The sequence below is a fragment of the Peromyscus eremicus genome, chromosome 12 (genome assembly GCF_949786415.1).
Source record: "Peromyscus eremicus chromosome 12, PerEre_H2_v1, whole genome shotgun sequence".
Classification (NCBI taxonomy): Eukaryota; Metazoa; Chordata; class Mammalia; order Rodentia; family Cricetidae; genus Peromyscus; species Peromyscus eremicus.
In genome coordinates, this window is record NC_081428.1 from 68079521 (window position 1) to 68093098 (window position 13578).

Genomic DNA, 13578 nt, shown 5'->3' on the forward strand with positions numbered 1-13578 from the left:
TATTTATTTCTACTCTCATCATTAACATGAAATTATGAATCTCCATGTTGAAATGTAAATTAATGGGCAACAACTGTGATTGCTCTTTGTTTTGAATAACCATAAACCACATATGAGGGGATAGGATCACTTTCCTTAAAACACAGATATGCAGAAAAACAAGCGAAGAGAATAAACTGGGAAAAAATCCTGTTTATTCTTTCACCATGACCAAAGTATCCCCATATAATCTCATGAACAGTTTATTAACAGCATGAAAGACAGAAGTTGAACACAGTATAGCAGAAAAATATGTATCTACATATTTACAAATAAAGTGTGTGTCTGTGTATATGTGTGTGTCTGTGTATGTTTATGTGTGTATGTGTTTATCTGTGTATGTATGTCTGTGTCTATGTGCTGTGTCTCTGTGTGTGTACGTGTCTGTGTGTGTGTGTGTGTATGTGTGTGTGTGTGTGTGTGTGTGTGTGTGTGTGTGTTTTACGTGGAATCCTGTCATAACCACTTCTCTACTCTGAGATTTTAGGGTGGTCTCATTAATTCTCCAAGCCAGGTTTACAAAACCTCTCCTTGATTGCATCCTTTTCTTCCACAGCTTAACCAGCTGGAAAAGGCCATGGAAGCAGCCCACACGTTCTTCATGGCCAACCCTGAGCACATGGAAATGCAGCAGAGCATAGAAGACTACAGAGTGACGGTCGGGGTGGAAGCCTTCCAGCTGGTAGATCGAGAAGCCAGGCCACATCTGGTGAGTTCTGGGGACCACTGTCCCGGCCACAGGAAGCTAACTGTACCTGCCTCATGGGCTCCAAGATGAATCATATAATGGATTCATAGATCAAGTTCAGTCTCAATGTGCACTACCGTTCATACGTTTGAAACTCTCAGATGAAATATTATAACCAGAAGTGAAACTATATTTGATTTTCTATATTAAAATTTCAATAATTAAAAATTGAAGTTGAGAGAAATGAAAATTCTCTTAGAAAAATCAGTTTATGGTGAAACCTAAACTCCATGAAGTTATCTGTCTCCTCCATGAAGCCTCGACTCTTACAGGCCCTTTTTCATACCATATTTTTTAGTTAATAACTTATTTTTTGACAGTTTACCCAACGTAAATCATGCATACTGACCACTTTCACCCCAGACTTTTACCTTTACCCTCCTACCCTTATGCACCCTCTCTTCCTACGAATCTTTCTCACATTCATATTTGTGTCTATATGTTTGTGACCCCAAGTTTGACTGTGCCAGTCTGTGTGACCAGGGTTTGCAACTTTCTGTTGGAGACGGCTTGGCCCAGCAGTGGGTGTGCAACCCAAGATGATGGTCCCCCATTCCAGAACCTGTCAGTACTCAGGAGTTCGTGCCTGGGTCACATGATAGTTTTATTTCTAGTTTTTAAAATAATCCTCCAGCCTGATTTCCAGAGTGCTATAGTAGTTTACACTCCCACCCACCGTGTGTAAGGGTTCCCCTGCCCCATGCCCACTGCAGCATTTGTTGTAGTTGATATTCTTAGTGATAGCTGTACTGACTGGGGTAAGATGATGGAACCTTAAAGTAGTTTTATTATGAATTCTCCTGACTGTTAAGGATGTTGACCATGTTTATAAATGGTCCCTAACATTTCTTATCCTGTTTAGCACTGTAGTTTATTTTTGATGCAATGTTTTTATGACTTCTTTGAGAATGCCATTGCATGCACACAATGATTTTCAATCATACTCACCCCTATGTCTCCCTTCCAATTCTTCTTGGATCCTCCCACCTCCCTCTTCCCTCCGTCATGTACTTTTTTAAAAAATAAACCACTAAGACCAATTAGTGCCACCCATATATGCATGGGTATGGGGAACGCACTAAGCACCTACCTACAAGTGACCATATCTCTAAAGAAAACTTACTCTTCCTCCCCTAGGGGCAATCAACACTCTTAGTGACTCCTCAGCTAGGGGTTGGGGCACAAGTGTCCCTCCCCAGTACATGGTAGAATGTTCAGTGACTTGATCTTGCAAAGGTCTTGTGCAGTGATTCACGGATGCTATGAGTTCATGAGTGCATGTCCTATCATGTCCATGAGACACAGCTTAACCCCAGTCCTTCATGATTTCTGTCTCTCGCATTCTTTCTGCCCCCTATTCCTTGATGTTTCTTGAGCCTGGCAGGAAGGAGATATGGTATAAATGACCAACATGTTATTAAATGGTATATTGTTTATTCTCAGTGAGTTTCTGTGCCTTGGCTAGTTTTTCTTGCTGTTGATATCTAACTTTATTCCCTGGTGGTCAGACAGAATTCAGGATGTTATTTCAATTTTCCTGTATTTGTTGAGGCTTTTCTTTGTATCCTAATGTAAGTCCTATTTTGGAAAAAGTCCTCTGAGTTGCTGAAAAGAATATGTATTCTTTAGTGCTTGGATGCAATGTTCTGTAGATGTCTGTTAGTTGATACCATGTCTTGCTATGTTGCTGTGGCTGGCTCAGTAATCCTCCTGCCTCAGCCATTTTAATATCTAGGACTATAGATGCCAACTGGATGTTTCTGACATTTAACACACCTATTTTTCACCTAGAAGTGAAGCCAGTGTGAATTGTACGTGGCTACACTGTTTGTCTTCCGACTTCCAATGTGCAGGATTTCCCCTTGTATCTGGAGCATTCAATTTGGAGTTTCAAAAACCCACATTATTCTTCTTCCAATAAAATATTATTTGAAATCACGTATGGGAAGGCTTTTTGCCCCAATTTTTTTGACATTACCATTCTCAATGTGTGACCTCCAAAATATATTTTAGAAGGAAAAATTAATGAACCAAGGTTTGGAAGTGATGGTACACTTCTAACCATATTTGCTATCCCACTGCTGTTCCACACCTTCCCTATAGCAGAGAGATTATAAACTATCCCTGAGTGTATGCACAGAAAGTATATTGACACTGCTGTAGTCCTTGACATTTATCTGAACTTGTGGCAGTCACAGTGGACTGACCAGTGAAACCCGTCATTACCTTCTGTAGCACAAGATTCTGCTCTCACCTTCCTAAACGGTCCTGGGTCTGTGTGCATCCCACTCTTGACAAACAAGATCATGTCTGTGTCCTTGCAGGAGAGCTATCACACAGGCGTTAAACATTATGAGGCTGATGACTTTGAAGCCGCAATCAAGTACTTTGAACAAGCTTTAAGAGAATACTTCAATGAAGATATGGAGTGCCGGGCTCTCTGTGAGGGGCCTCAGAGATTTGAGGAGTATGAGTACTTAGGGTATAAAGGCGGTCTTTATGAGGCAATTGCAGGTAAAGCTTGGCTTTGTTCTTTGTTTGCTTACTCTAATACACTGTGGATAGTGTGTAAAAATATTCTGACAATATACTGCACGGTAGTAAACAGTGCAAAATGTTAAAGGTTCTCACATGTCTATTCCATCCTGTCCTTGGCTGCTAAGTTTTATGGTTAAGGTTTTGAGTTTTTTTCCCCAATTTCTTCTGATGTATTGCTCATAATTGCATATTTATTTCATCAATATAAAAATAGGAAAGTACTATGAGTATTTCTTTTCAACATATTTTTTTATTTTATTTTATGCATAGCGACAAAATGTGGACTTCTCAGGTAAGCACATGTGGACTCACTTTGTTGTATGTAGTGGCTAGATAATAGCCATAATATGGGTCCCTCATTGTTTTAAATATTAGTCTTTACTGATGACTACTGAAATGGTTGCAGTTTTTAAGTATTGTCAGTAATATAGCAATGAACCCTTTGATACAGTCTTGTTCAATTCATTGGCAGATTATACTTGATAATTTTTAAAAAAATAATAGGCAATGTGTGATAGTCAAGAGTTGCTGATTCTATGTAATTAATCTTTTATTGGAAGAAGTGAATTCTCTGTATATACCATATTTGAAAATAAACAATTTGTATTAACAATATAAGTATAAAAATACAACTGTCAGGAGAAACTTTTAAGAGTGCGTTTATATAGTACAGGAGAGGTGGAGTGCTTTCATACAGAACAAAAGGCAAGAGAAAGTGGAAACCATAGTCTACATAAAATACCTATAGAATTAAATTGATTACAAAGACAACTGGACAATATCTCAAATAACTTATCGACAAAATTTTAATACTTTTCATAGTAAAGGGAGGTTATAAATTATTATTAGTAATTAATCTATCAATTATTATTATTAGTAATTACCAATGCTTATCTCGCAACTATAACATAAAAATATACCCATCCTCTTATTTTTGCTTTTTTGTGTGTAATACTGAGGATTGAACCCACGGTATCATGCATGCTAGGCAAACACTATATTGCTGTGCTATAACTCTATCCATCATTTTACTTTTTATCATGGGATTCTAGTCTCACTAAGTTGCCCAGGCTAGCCTGGAACTCACCCTAACTCTAGTAGGCATTGACTCTGTAATCCTCCTGCCTCAGATGCCCAAGTAGCTGAGATTATAGGCTTGTGACACTAGGCTATAGCCCTTTTGTGCTTACATCTCCAGTCAGGGAAATAGAAAGTTGGAGGCCCCAGGGCCATGGGGATTGCAGAGGAGCCAACCTCTGTGGGAAGCAGAGACTCCTGGAGGGACCTTATTTGACCTTGGCTTATGGCTCTGGCTGTGTCCTCATCAGTTGGTTCAGTTGGCCAGAGCAGTACAAGCAAGCATACAGACAGGTACAGTAGCACAGTGTACTGTGACTGTGTTCTAGGGGCTAGCACAGGGAAGTCTTGAGGAGGCCCTGGTATACATAAAGCACTGTGCATAGGGTGGATTCTCTCTGAATATCATGGTCTGAGGATATATGGCTCTTCTCCAGCTGCTACCGCACAAGTATCAGATGCTCCTTGTTGGGGTGGGGGTACAATTCTAGTCTTGTATTTTGGTTTTGATATTGTGTTTTTAATTTAATTTTTTGATAGTATCTATACAGTGAATTTTAGTCATTTTCATCTCCCATTTCCCCCTATCATTCTACTTCCTTCTCCAGCTGAAGCCCTTCTTCTCAACAGGTCCCCTCCTATTCTCTCTCTTTCTTTCTCTCTCTCTCTCTCTCTCTCTCTCTCTCTCTCTCTCTCTCTCTCTCTCTCTGTGTGTGTGTGTGTGTGTGTGTGTGTGTGTTCCAGTGAGTTTAATTAGAATTGCTTGCTTGTTGGAACATGGGTGGGATATTACTTACTTGACAAAGACAGCTTTCTAGTGGCTCCATGAAGATAGCCAACAAGCATAAACTGCCAGTGCCCTCATAGGTCCCTCCCTCCTCCAACCTTGATGAAATTTTGATGAGCCCAGTGTTGGATATGTCTTGTGCAAATAAACACATCTACATTGAGTTCATAAGTATATTGGCTATGTCATGTCCAGAAAACATCTTTTTCCTCTACATCTGGCCTTCCTCTGTTTCTTGTACTCTTTCTGACATCCCCCACACCCTCCAGGATGTTTTCTGAGCCTTAGAGGGGTGATACAACTCTGTCATGCACAGACAAGCACTCCATCATCATGTATTATCTGCATTTTAGCCACTCATGGGTTCCTTCATTAACCACCACCTCAGTGCACCTCAGTGTAGTAAGAAGCTTCTATGAAGAGAACCAGCAGCAGCACTAACCAATGGATATTAGCAGTATTTAGAGGGCCCTTTGACAAAACAAGTATTTTGCATAATGTAGTAGGTTCCATAGTAGGCAGTTCCCTACCTGTGCCTGTGGCCTCCCTAGCCAAGGGCTGGTTTTATTGTTCTTGATGGTATCACAGGGGCCTCAAGGGTGCTGACCTTTTGGGGAGATGTAGCTGAAGTTTTCCTGTGTCCCACCTGGCCTGTGGTCAGGACAAATCTCTCTCACCCCACCAGTCCTGCAGCTGCTTAGACCCAAGTAAATACACAGAGGCTTATATTAATTAAAACTGCTTGGCCATTAGCTCAGGCTAACTATGGACTAGCTCTTATACTTAAACTCAGCCCATTTCTGTTAATCTATATGTTGTCACGTTTTCCATGACTTTACCTGTGTGCCATTACATGTTGCTCCCTGGACGGCAGGCTGGCATCTCCTGACTCAGCTTTCCACTTCCCAGAATTCTCCTTGTTTGCTTATCCTGCCTATACTTCCTGCCTGTCTACTGGCTAATTAATTAAGCAGTGTTTTATTAAACCAGTGTACAAAAGCATTATTCCACTGCAGGGAGACTTCTCACACAGATCTGCATCTCTGTTTGCTGCTCAGCCACCTCACTGAAGAGATTCTGCTCCCTTTAGGTGAGGAATTTGTTAATTAGAACAATTAAGTGAGATGACTAGAAACAAGCTAAGAATCAGACCCAGGGTTTTTTTTTTTTTTTTTTCTATAAAAGCCTGTACTTTTAAAGTCAACATAATGAAAAACCTAGTAAAGAATAACTTATACAATAACAAATCTTTATCATATAGTTGTTGATGACATATTATGTTCCAAGATGTACATAATGAGAAAATGATGTTGAACTGAAATATAAGTTACTAAAGTCAGTTTATCTTCCCAATTCTAAAGTTTTCTTATCTCCTTCAAAAGCGCTTACTTAGTAGCTCAAACCAAATCCTGGGAAGTTGCTTTTCTAACATCTAACATCTTCCTGGACTCCTAAGTCCAGCTTATTTGTTAGTAAACATGGACAGATGCTCCTTTCACATGATACTTAACACTGGGTCAACCTGCTGGCCATGAGGATTTTGCTTAAATCAAAACTGCATTTTAACTAAGCCCCCGTGACGACTTCCCTCCTGTTTTTGGTATGCAGTTCAGACAGAGCTCTAATACAGAGCCTGAATTCTGTCCTAACAGGGCTACTGTACATAAACTCCCTCTCCTTGTGACTTTCATTCCACTTGGAATAAAGCCCAATAACTTTTAAGGACTTTCCCTATGTATATTCACATTCTCTCTTCATTCCTGCCTTCACAAGTTCTTTGAATTCTTTGGATGAGCCATTCCACTCTCTGTTCCCCTTGCAAATCCATGGTGTTTCCTGGTATTACATGGCCAATGTCCTATCTTGTTCAGTCCTCATTCCTCAGGGATTGGCAAACCCCTAAGCTATCTAATAAATATTAGCTAATTGAATTTGTTGGTGAATGCAAGAATAAAGAATGTGGTATATATACCAATAACTATTTATAGATAAATGTGTTAGTAATGCCTTGTGCTTGTGATAATGTCAGTCATAAAAAAGGTGGATGTTTTTAGAAGCTAATTAGAGAATAGCTACAAAGCGTAAACTAGAATCAATATATCTATTACACTCAAAATCACTACACTAAATTAGCAAACTATGAAGTGCTCTATTATCCAAAGCAAATTTAAGTTACCTAAAATCAATATACATGTATGAGTTATTTTGAGGATTTATTTCCAAACTTTTGTTTCCTTGGGCATCAGCCGTTTCAACTTCCTTGTATTTTTGTGAACATGGTTTATTGAAAAGTCAATTTTGTGTGTCTTTTACATGTAATTACTGGATTTTTTTCCCTCAACACACAGTGTTTTGCAAGGAGAATGAGCTAGCCTTTTCTTTATTATTTATAGTAATATATAAAAATAAATATGTAAATACATATAAAGTGTTTATTTAATAGTTTACTGTGCTGTGATTTTATGGGATGATGTGCCCTTCCTCCAGCCCCACATCTGCCCCTGCACCTGTGCTGTGGTGTCCATGGAACAGATTAGGCAAATGATCTAGATCCTGCTGTGGCAACTGACCTCTCTGTGGGTTAGTATTTAGTGCTGGTCAAATTACCATAATCCATGGGCTGCTGAGAAAGAACAGAGGTCTCTACATTCAGTTTCTCTGACTCTTAACTACCACAACCAGCAAAAACTGTGGAAACTACGTCATAGTCTTTCTAGTGCCAGCCAAATATCCTCAATTATAGAAATATGGCAAGATTTCCTGGAAATCTGAAACATGCTCACTGCATTGTAGCAAAAACACAAAAACAAAAACAACAAAAAAACAAAACTAAAAGTATTCTTACACAGCTGTTCTGAACCTCAATCTTATTCAAAATGTGTATTGATTGCACAGTGACATCAAAAGGACAAGAATACAACAAATAAAATTCCTTTGACGACTTTCACCCTGCAAATTCTTGTCCTAATCGAGTGTCCTCATTTTGGAGTTAGGTTGGCATTCACAAAAGAGAATGTATTAGGGAAATTGTAATGCTTGAACTGTAGAGTTAGAGTTAGAAGAGACTTAATGTTGGTGGAAAATGGAAATGGCTGCTTCATGCAAATTTTCATGAGGTCACCTCTGGTTGTAAAGCCAGAAGGCCATCTTCATTCTTCCTATTTGCTATTTATACTCTGCTTTACAAATATATTCTGTCAGAGTTTGGATTGTCAGTAGGTACATTTTTCACTTTTTCCTTTTCTTGTCACTTGATATTAGAGTATTGGTTCTCAATCAGTGAGTCATGGCCCCTTTGGGTGTTGAATTACCCTTTCTCACACGGGTCACATATCAGATATCCTGCATATCAGGTATTTACATTATGATTTGTAACAGTAGCAAAATTACAGTTATGAAGTAACAATGAAAATAATTTTATGGTTGGGGGTCACCACAGCATGAGGAACTGTATTAAAGAGTTGCAGCATTAGGAAGGCTGAGAACCACTAAACTAGAGGAAACAGATTTGAAGGTAAAGAGGACATCAGGTTATGGGGGAGTAAACACTTGGCTGTTTGTTGTCCCACTAAGATATGAAACACCGCTAGTGTTTTATTCCTAACATTCAGATTATGTATTAGACCTCATTATTTTCTCCATATCTCCAACTGGAGGTAAAAAGCTGTGTTTCGGATTCTGTTAGCTGTTCTATGTGGGCTCAAGTTAGCCAGGTTATGGAAAGTGTTTGCCTCCACCCTACAAATACTCCTTTCCTTCCTGTGTTCTGACCTCATTCTGCAAAATTGCCCAGACCCAAGATGAACTCTGACTAAACAGAGACCCTCTTGAAAGAAGCTGTTGTGGCCAATTAAATTGTGCAGCCATGAAATCAAGTGATGTTCTCAACTGCCAGAGAGCCTACTCAACCCAAGCATGAATGAACCGTTCTCTCCCTGGAAAACATTGTCCCATCTTTGCTATAGAATTCAGAGTTAGGCAAAGAGGAAGAGGAGTTTGTCTTGGGACATTAGCTGCTTTTGTCTCTTCAGCTCATGCCGTGATAAAAGAGAGTCTAGAGATAAGGGGCATGGAATGTGCTGTGCTTCAGCACCTTAACTGTTGGAAACCAGAGCAGCAACCACCGAAGAGGGTGCAAGGAAGACAGTGTTTATTCCAGTTATTTAGCTGCCACCCTTTCTGCCATTTAACCACTCTCTGTCAAAACAGTATCCAATGTGTTAGAATATGTGCAGTCCAGTGAGAGCCTGGTCTGTAACTGGACAGGTTAGGGTCCTGAGCAATAGTTATCAAGAATATTTTAATTCTTCCTTTAGAAAAAAAAGATTGACAGGAAAGGGAGTTTGAATCCTCTGTTTCCCCTGCTGAACTTTCCGCATGCATGGCTGTTGCCTTTTCTGAATGGCTTCTTAGCATCACTAGGATTTGAATGTCCTGTCTCAGTTCTAGGGCATCTCAGACCCTCTGCAGTATTCAAAAAGAAGTTCAACATGTCTGGTGAGAAAACCTCCATTCAGCTTTATTCACAGGACGCCTGACATACTGCTGAGGTTCTGGACCCAATTCTGTCCACTGATCATGGCTAAGATAATGTCACAAGTCACTGACTGTCTGAAGTTTTCAGACTAGGAAATGACAATACAGAGTTCTCTCTCTCTCTCTCTCTCTCTCTCTCTCTCTCTCTCTCTCTCTCTGTTTGTTGTGTGGTAAAGCATGCCTGTAGAAGTGTTGCCTTGGCTAAGGTGTGGTCTCAGCAGCCAGAGGCCCCACATTGTCTCTCTTGTCTTTCAGATCACTACATGCAGGTGCTGGTCTGTCAGCATGAGTGTGTGAGGGAACTTGCCACCCGCCCAGGCCGCCTCTCACCGATTGAGAACTTCCTTCCCTTGCATTACGACTACCTCCAGTTTGCCTACTACAGAGGTAAAGTGTGGATCATCCAGGAAGACCTTTGGGGGTTCTTCTTCCTCACTCTTGGCATCTGTTCATCACCCAGACCTCTGCTTGCTTTCATTCCATCACCAAAGTGATGCAGCTTTCTGCACTTTGTTCTCCTTGACATTCAGCCGCAGCTCAGGCAGGACGCTAGCAGTGGATGAAGCCCACGATTTACTGTGACAGCATCCTGAAACTTACACTAGACCGGCCAGATTTCTTTTTCAACTTAAGCTGCTTTTCCACTCACTTTTAGTAGGGTTGAAAGAACCAGTGTTATTAAATCATCCCTCGCTTTCTGTATCAACAGCCCACTTTTGTGTCTTTCAACTGAGTGTTCTATACTTCCCAAATTTCATATATAAGCAAATATACTTACAGAATTTTCCTTCTTTTATGTGGAGACAGCATATTATTTATATTTTCTGTATCTTTTTGTACTTAATACATGCCAGTTGACTTTTAGTGGATTAGACATAGGAAATTACCATATTTTAGGTCACAAATTCTAGTAACTTATTATTCAACTTTAATAGACGAGTGCTTGTGCCTGCATTCCATTGTATTAGAACTAATTTTATGTGTCTTCTTACTGAGGGACAGTTGTGTGGTCTGCAGTCAACTTTCAAGCAGATGACATTTTACACATGTCTGTGCATATCTATATAATATTTCTAAGGATAAATATCTGGAAGTTCATCTACTGGGTCAAAGAGTTTATTCATTTGTAGCTTTGATTCACATTGCCAAATGTTCCTCCATGTGGGTTGTATTTTCCAGGGTTCATCATCAGAATATTTTATAGAATGTTTAGATATTCCATAATCCTTTAGGGAAAATTTAGTAATTCAAAATAGCTTTAGTTTCTTATTTTTATTGAAGAGAAGATATTTAATACCCTCTCTTATACTTGGAGCCATCTCCAAGAATATATGCACACACAGAGAATGTATGTATGTATGTATGTATGTATGTATGTATGTATGTATGTATATGTATATATGTATGTATATGTATATATGTGTCTATGTATGTATGTGTGTGTGTTTATGAAAAGAGAGGAAGTGTCTTTTTTAGAGAAATCTAATTGTGTAACCAATTTGAGAAGGTGGCACACAGCATTTCAACATTCTTCTCATAAGAGTTGAAATTTTTTTTTTTTTGCAATACCTAAATATTTCTAGAACAAAGAAATCATATTTGAAACATCCTTGACTGCTCCTTGTAATAGCTGGATACTGTTAAGGATGCTCAAGTTACATGAGAAGGGGCTAGAAGAGACCGTCTACGGTTCTGGGGACCCTCTCAAGGTTATCCCATAGAAGCAGCAATTTACAACATACATTCCAGTGATAAGAAATAACACATTGGAATCACTTCTACACTCATATTTTATTTATGAATGCTACATCATCATCTTAGAAGGTCATGCTCAGAATATTTACTTAGGCTAAACAGTACAGAAAGTCACAGTTGATTCATATGATTTTTGCTGCGGTATTACAGGAATCACCAATAAGCATTTTCAGATAGAGAGTTTGGAGTATTTCTGCAAATGCCCAGCACCAAAGCAAACAAAAGGTTATCCCATTTGAGCCAGAAATCATGTCTGTCCTTCTATGTAAATGCATGTGACATTTTTGCTCAGCCTCAGTTTATCTCCCATTTTTATGATATCAGTACTGACATCAGTAGACACACTAAAGTCTTCCCTTAAAGTCCTCTGGGCAGATCTCGCCGACTCAAATGTGACAACGCCTTGTGTTTCCAGTTGGTGAATATGTGAAAGCCTTGGAGTGTGCCAAAGCCTACCTGATGTTCCATCCAGATGACGAGGATGTCCTGGACAATGTAGACTACTATGAGAGCCTGCTAGATGACAGCATAGACCCAGAATCCATTGAGGCCCGAGAGGTGAGACCAAAGTTCTGAGAGAAATCTCTTTAATCTGCAGTGTGTTTCAGGGAGAACTGATTAAAAACCAGCAAACAGACAAAGACAACAACAACAAAACACACTACTTAAGGACACACAGAGATTTAGTGGCGTTTCCGGATCTTAATTTTTTCCAATTTGAACCTTGCCGGAAGCACATTTCTCATGGGTGCTAGCTTGTGAAATCCCATCACCAAGGGAGCTGTCTTTCTGCTCTTTATGTTAGCTCATTGGCCGTTATAATGTCAAGTTCCACTTGAGCATCTAGCACATCCCTTAGCTGTTAATCAAATACAAATTCTTCCTCTCTCTAGGATATGACAGCATTTGTCAACCGTCATAACCATGAATCTGAACTGATAAAGTCAGCTGCAGAGGGTCTGGGATTTTTGTATTCTGAACCGGTAAGAACTAAGTGGGAAAAGGGAATGTTCTTAAAAACCTTCTTGGTGGATATTTAAGTATTAGTGCCCCACTCACATTAGTTGGAGATTCTAATAACCTCTCTAAATCAATAACGGATTAGGGGAAGTCTTTAGGTTATTTGTGTGGTGAAGATTTTGATAGATTCCCGTGATGCTAAAGTTCAAAGTCAAATATTTTGTGCATGATTTATTTGCCTCAGTATTGTCTTACTTCTCTAACCTTTAGATGCACAATTTTAATATATCTAATGCTTGCTGTTCTTTAAACAATGTAACACACCTTCAGAAGGCACAGACTGAGTCAGCCTTCATGCTGTGTTTTCCCTGCTTCCCGAATTGTCCCCCCATCATCTGTAAAGATCCACCCTCTACAAACCTCATCAGTGCTGTAGATAAATGCATGTCTTCGTTTATATTTCACAAGTCACATCACCTTCACAACATATGTGGAATTAATATAGGATTAACTCCTTCGATGGAGTTATTTCTAATTTCTTTCAAACATTTTTTACTGAACTGTTATTACCTTCCAGTAAATTCTAAGCGTGGGCTCACTCTGTATGAAAAATATGAGTTTTGAAAGTTCTTGAAACTTAACTGCCCTCCTAAGACAATGTTTCTGATACTTTCATTGCTTCTTGTGATGTGTGATATACCAGTCTACCAAACTTACAGGGGAAAGTGCCTGCACTACTCATATATATTAAATGCCAATTACTGCATCATTGCTATTCTAACTTTGATTCTTCTGATGTCCAGTTTATAATATTTGTCCCTTTTCATATAGCATTATTTTCCTCTTTGAATTATGTAAGTATAGGTTTTTTCCACTTATCTATTGATTACTGAATATTTTTCTGCAATATCCATGTTAATATATTGATAATATATTATAATATATTAACTCCTTCGATGGAGTTATTTCTAATTTCTTTCAAACATTTTTTACTGAACTGTTATTACCTTCCAGTAAATTCTAAGCGTGGGCTCACTCTGTATGAAATATATAATCCCTATATAATATATATATAATAATAATATATAATCCCTAATGGCAGCGTATTTTCCATTTTTCTTAGTTATGGATTATTGTC

General features: G+C 38.9%; 1 protein-coding gene across 1 annotated transcript in view; it reads left to right on the top strand.

Annotated features, from left to right (window-relative positions):
* The first annotated feature begins 612 nt into the window (after positions 1–612).
* Positions 613–13578, top strand: part of P3h2 (prolyl 3-hydroxylase 2) — a 35108-nt gene continuing 22142 nt past the window's right edge. The window contains exons 1-5 of the mRNA XM_059277270.1: positions 613–748; positions 3112–3301; positions 9981–10112; positions 11896–12038; positions 12374–12463. Of these exons, the coding sequence (XP_059133253.1) occupies positions 617–748; positions 3112–3301; positions 9981–10112; positions 11896–12038; positions 12374–12463 (687 nt within the window). The 5' untranslated portion in view covers positions 613–616. The remainder of the gene's footprint in view (positions 749–3111; positions 3302–9980; positions 10113–11895; positions 12039–12373; positions 12464–13578) is intronic.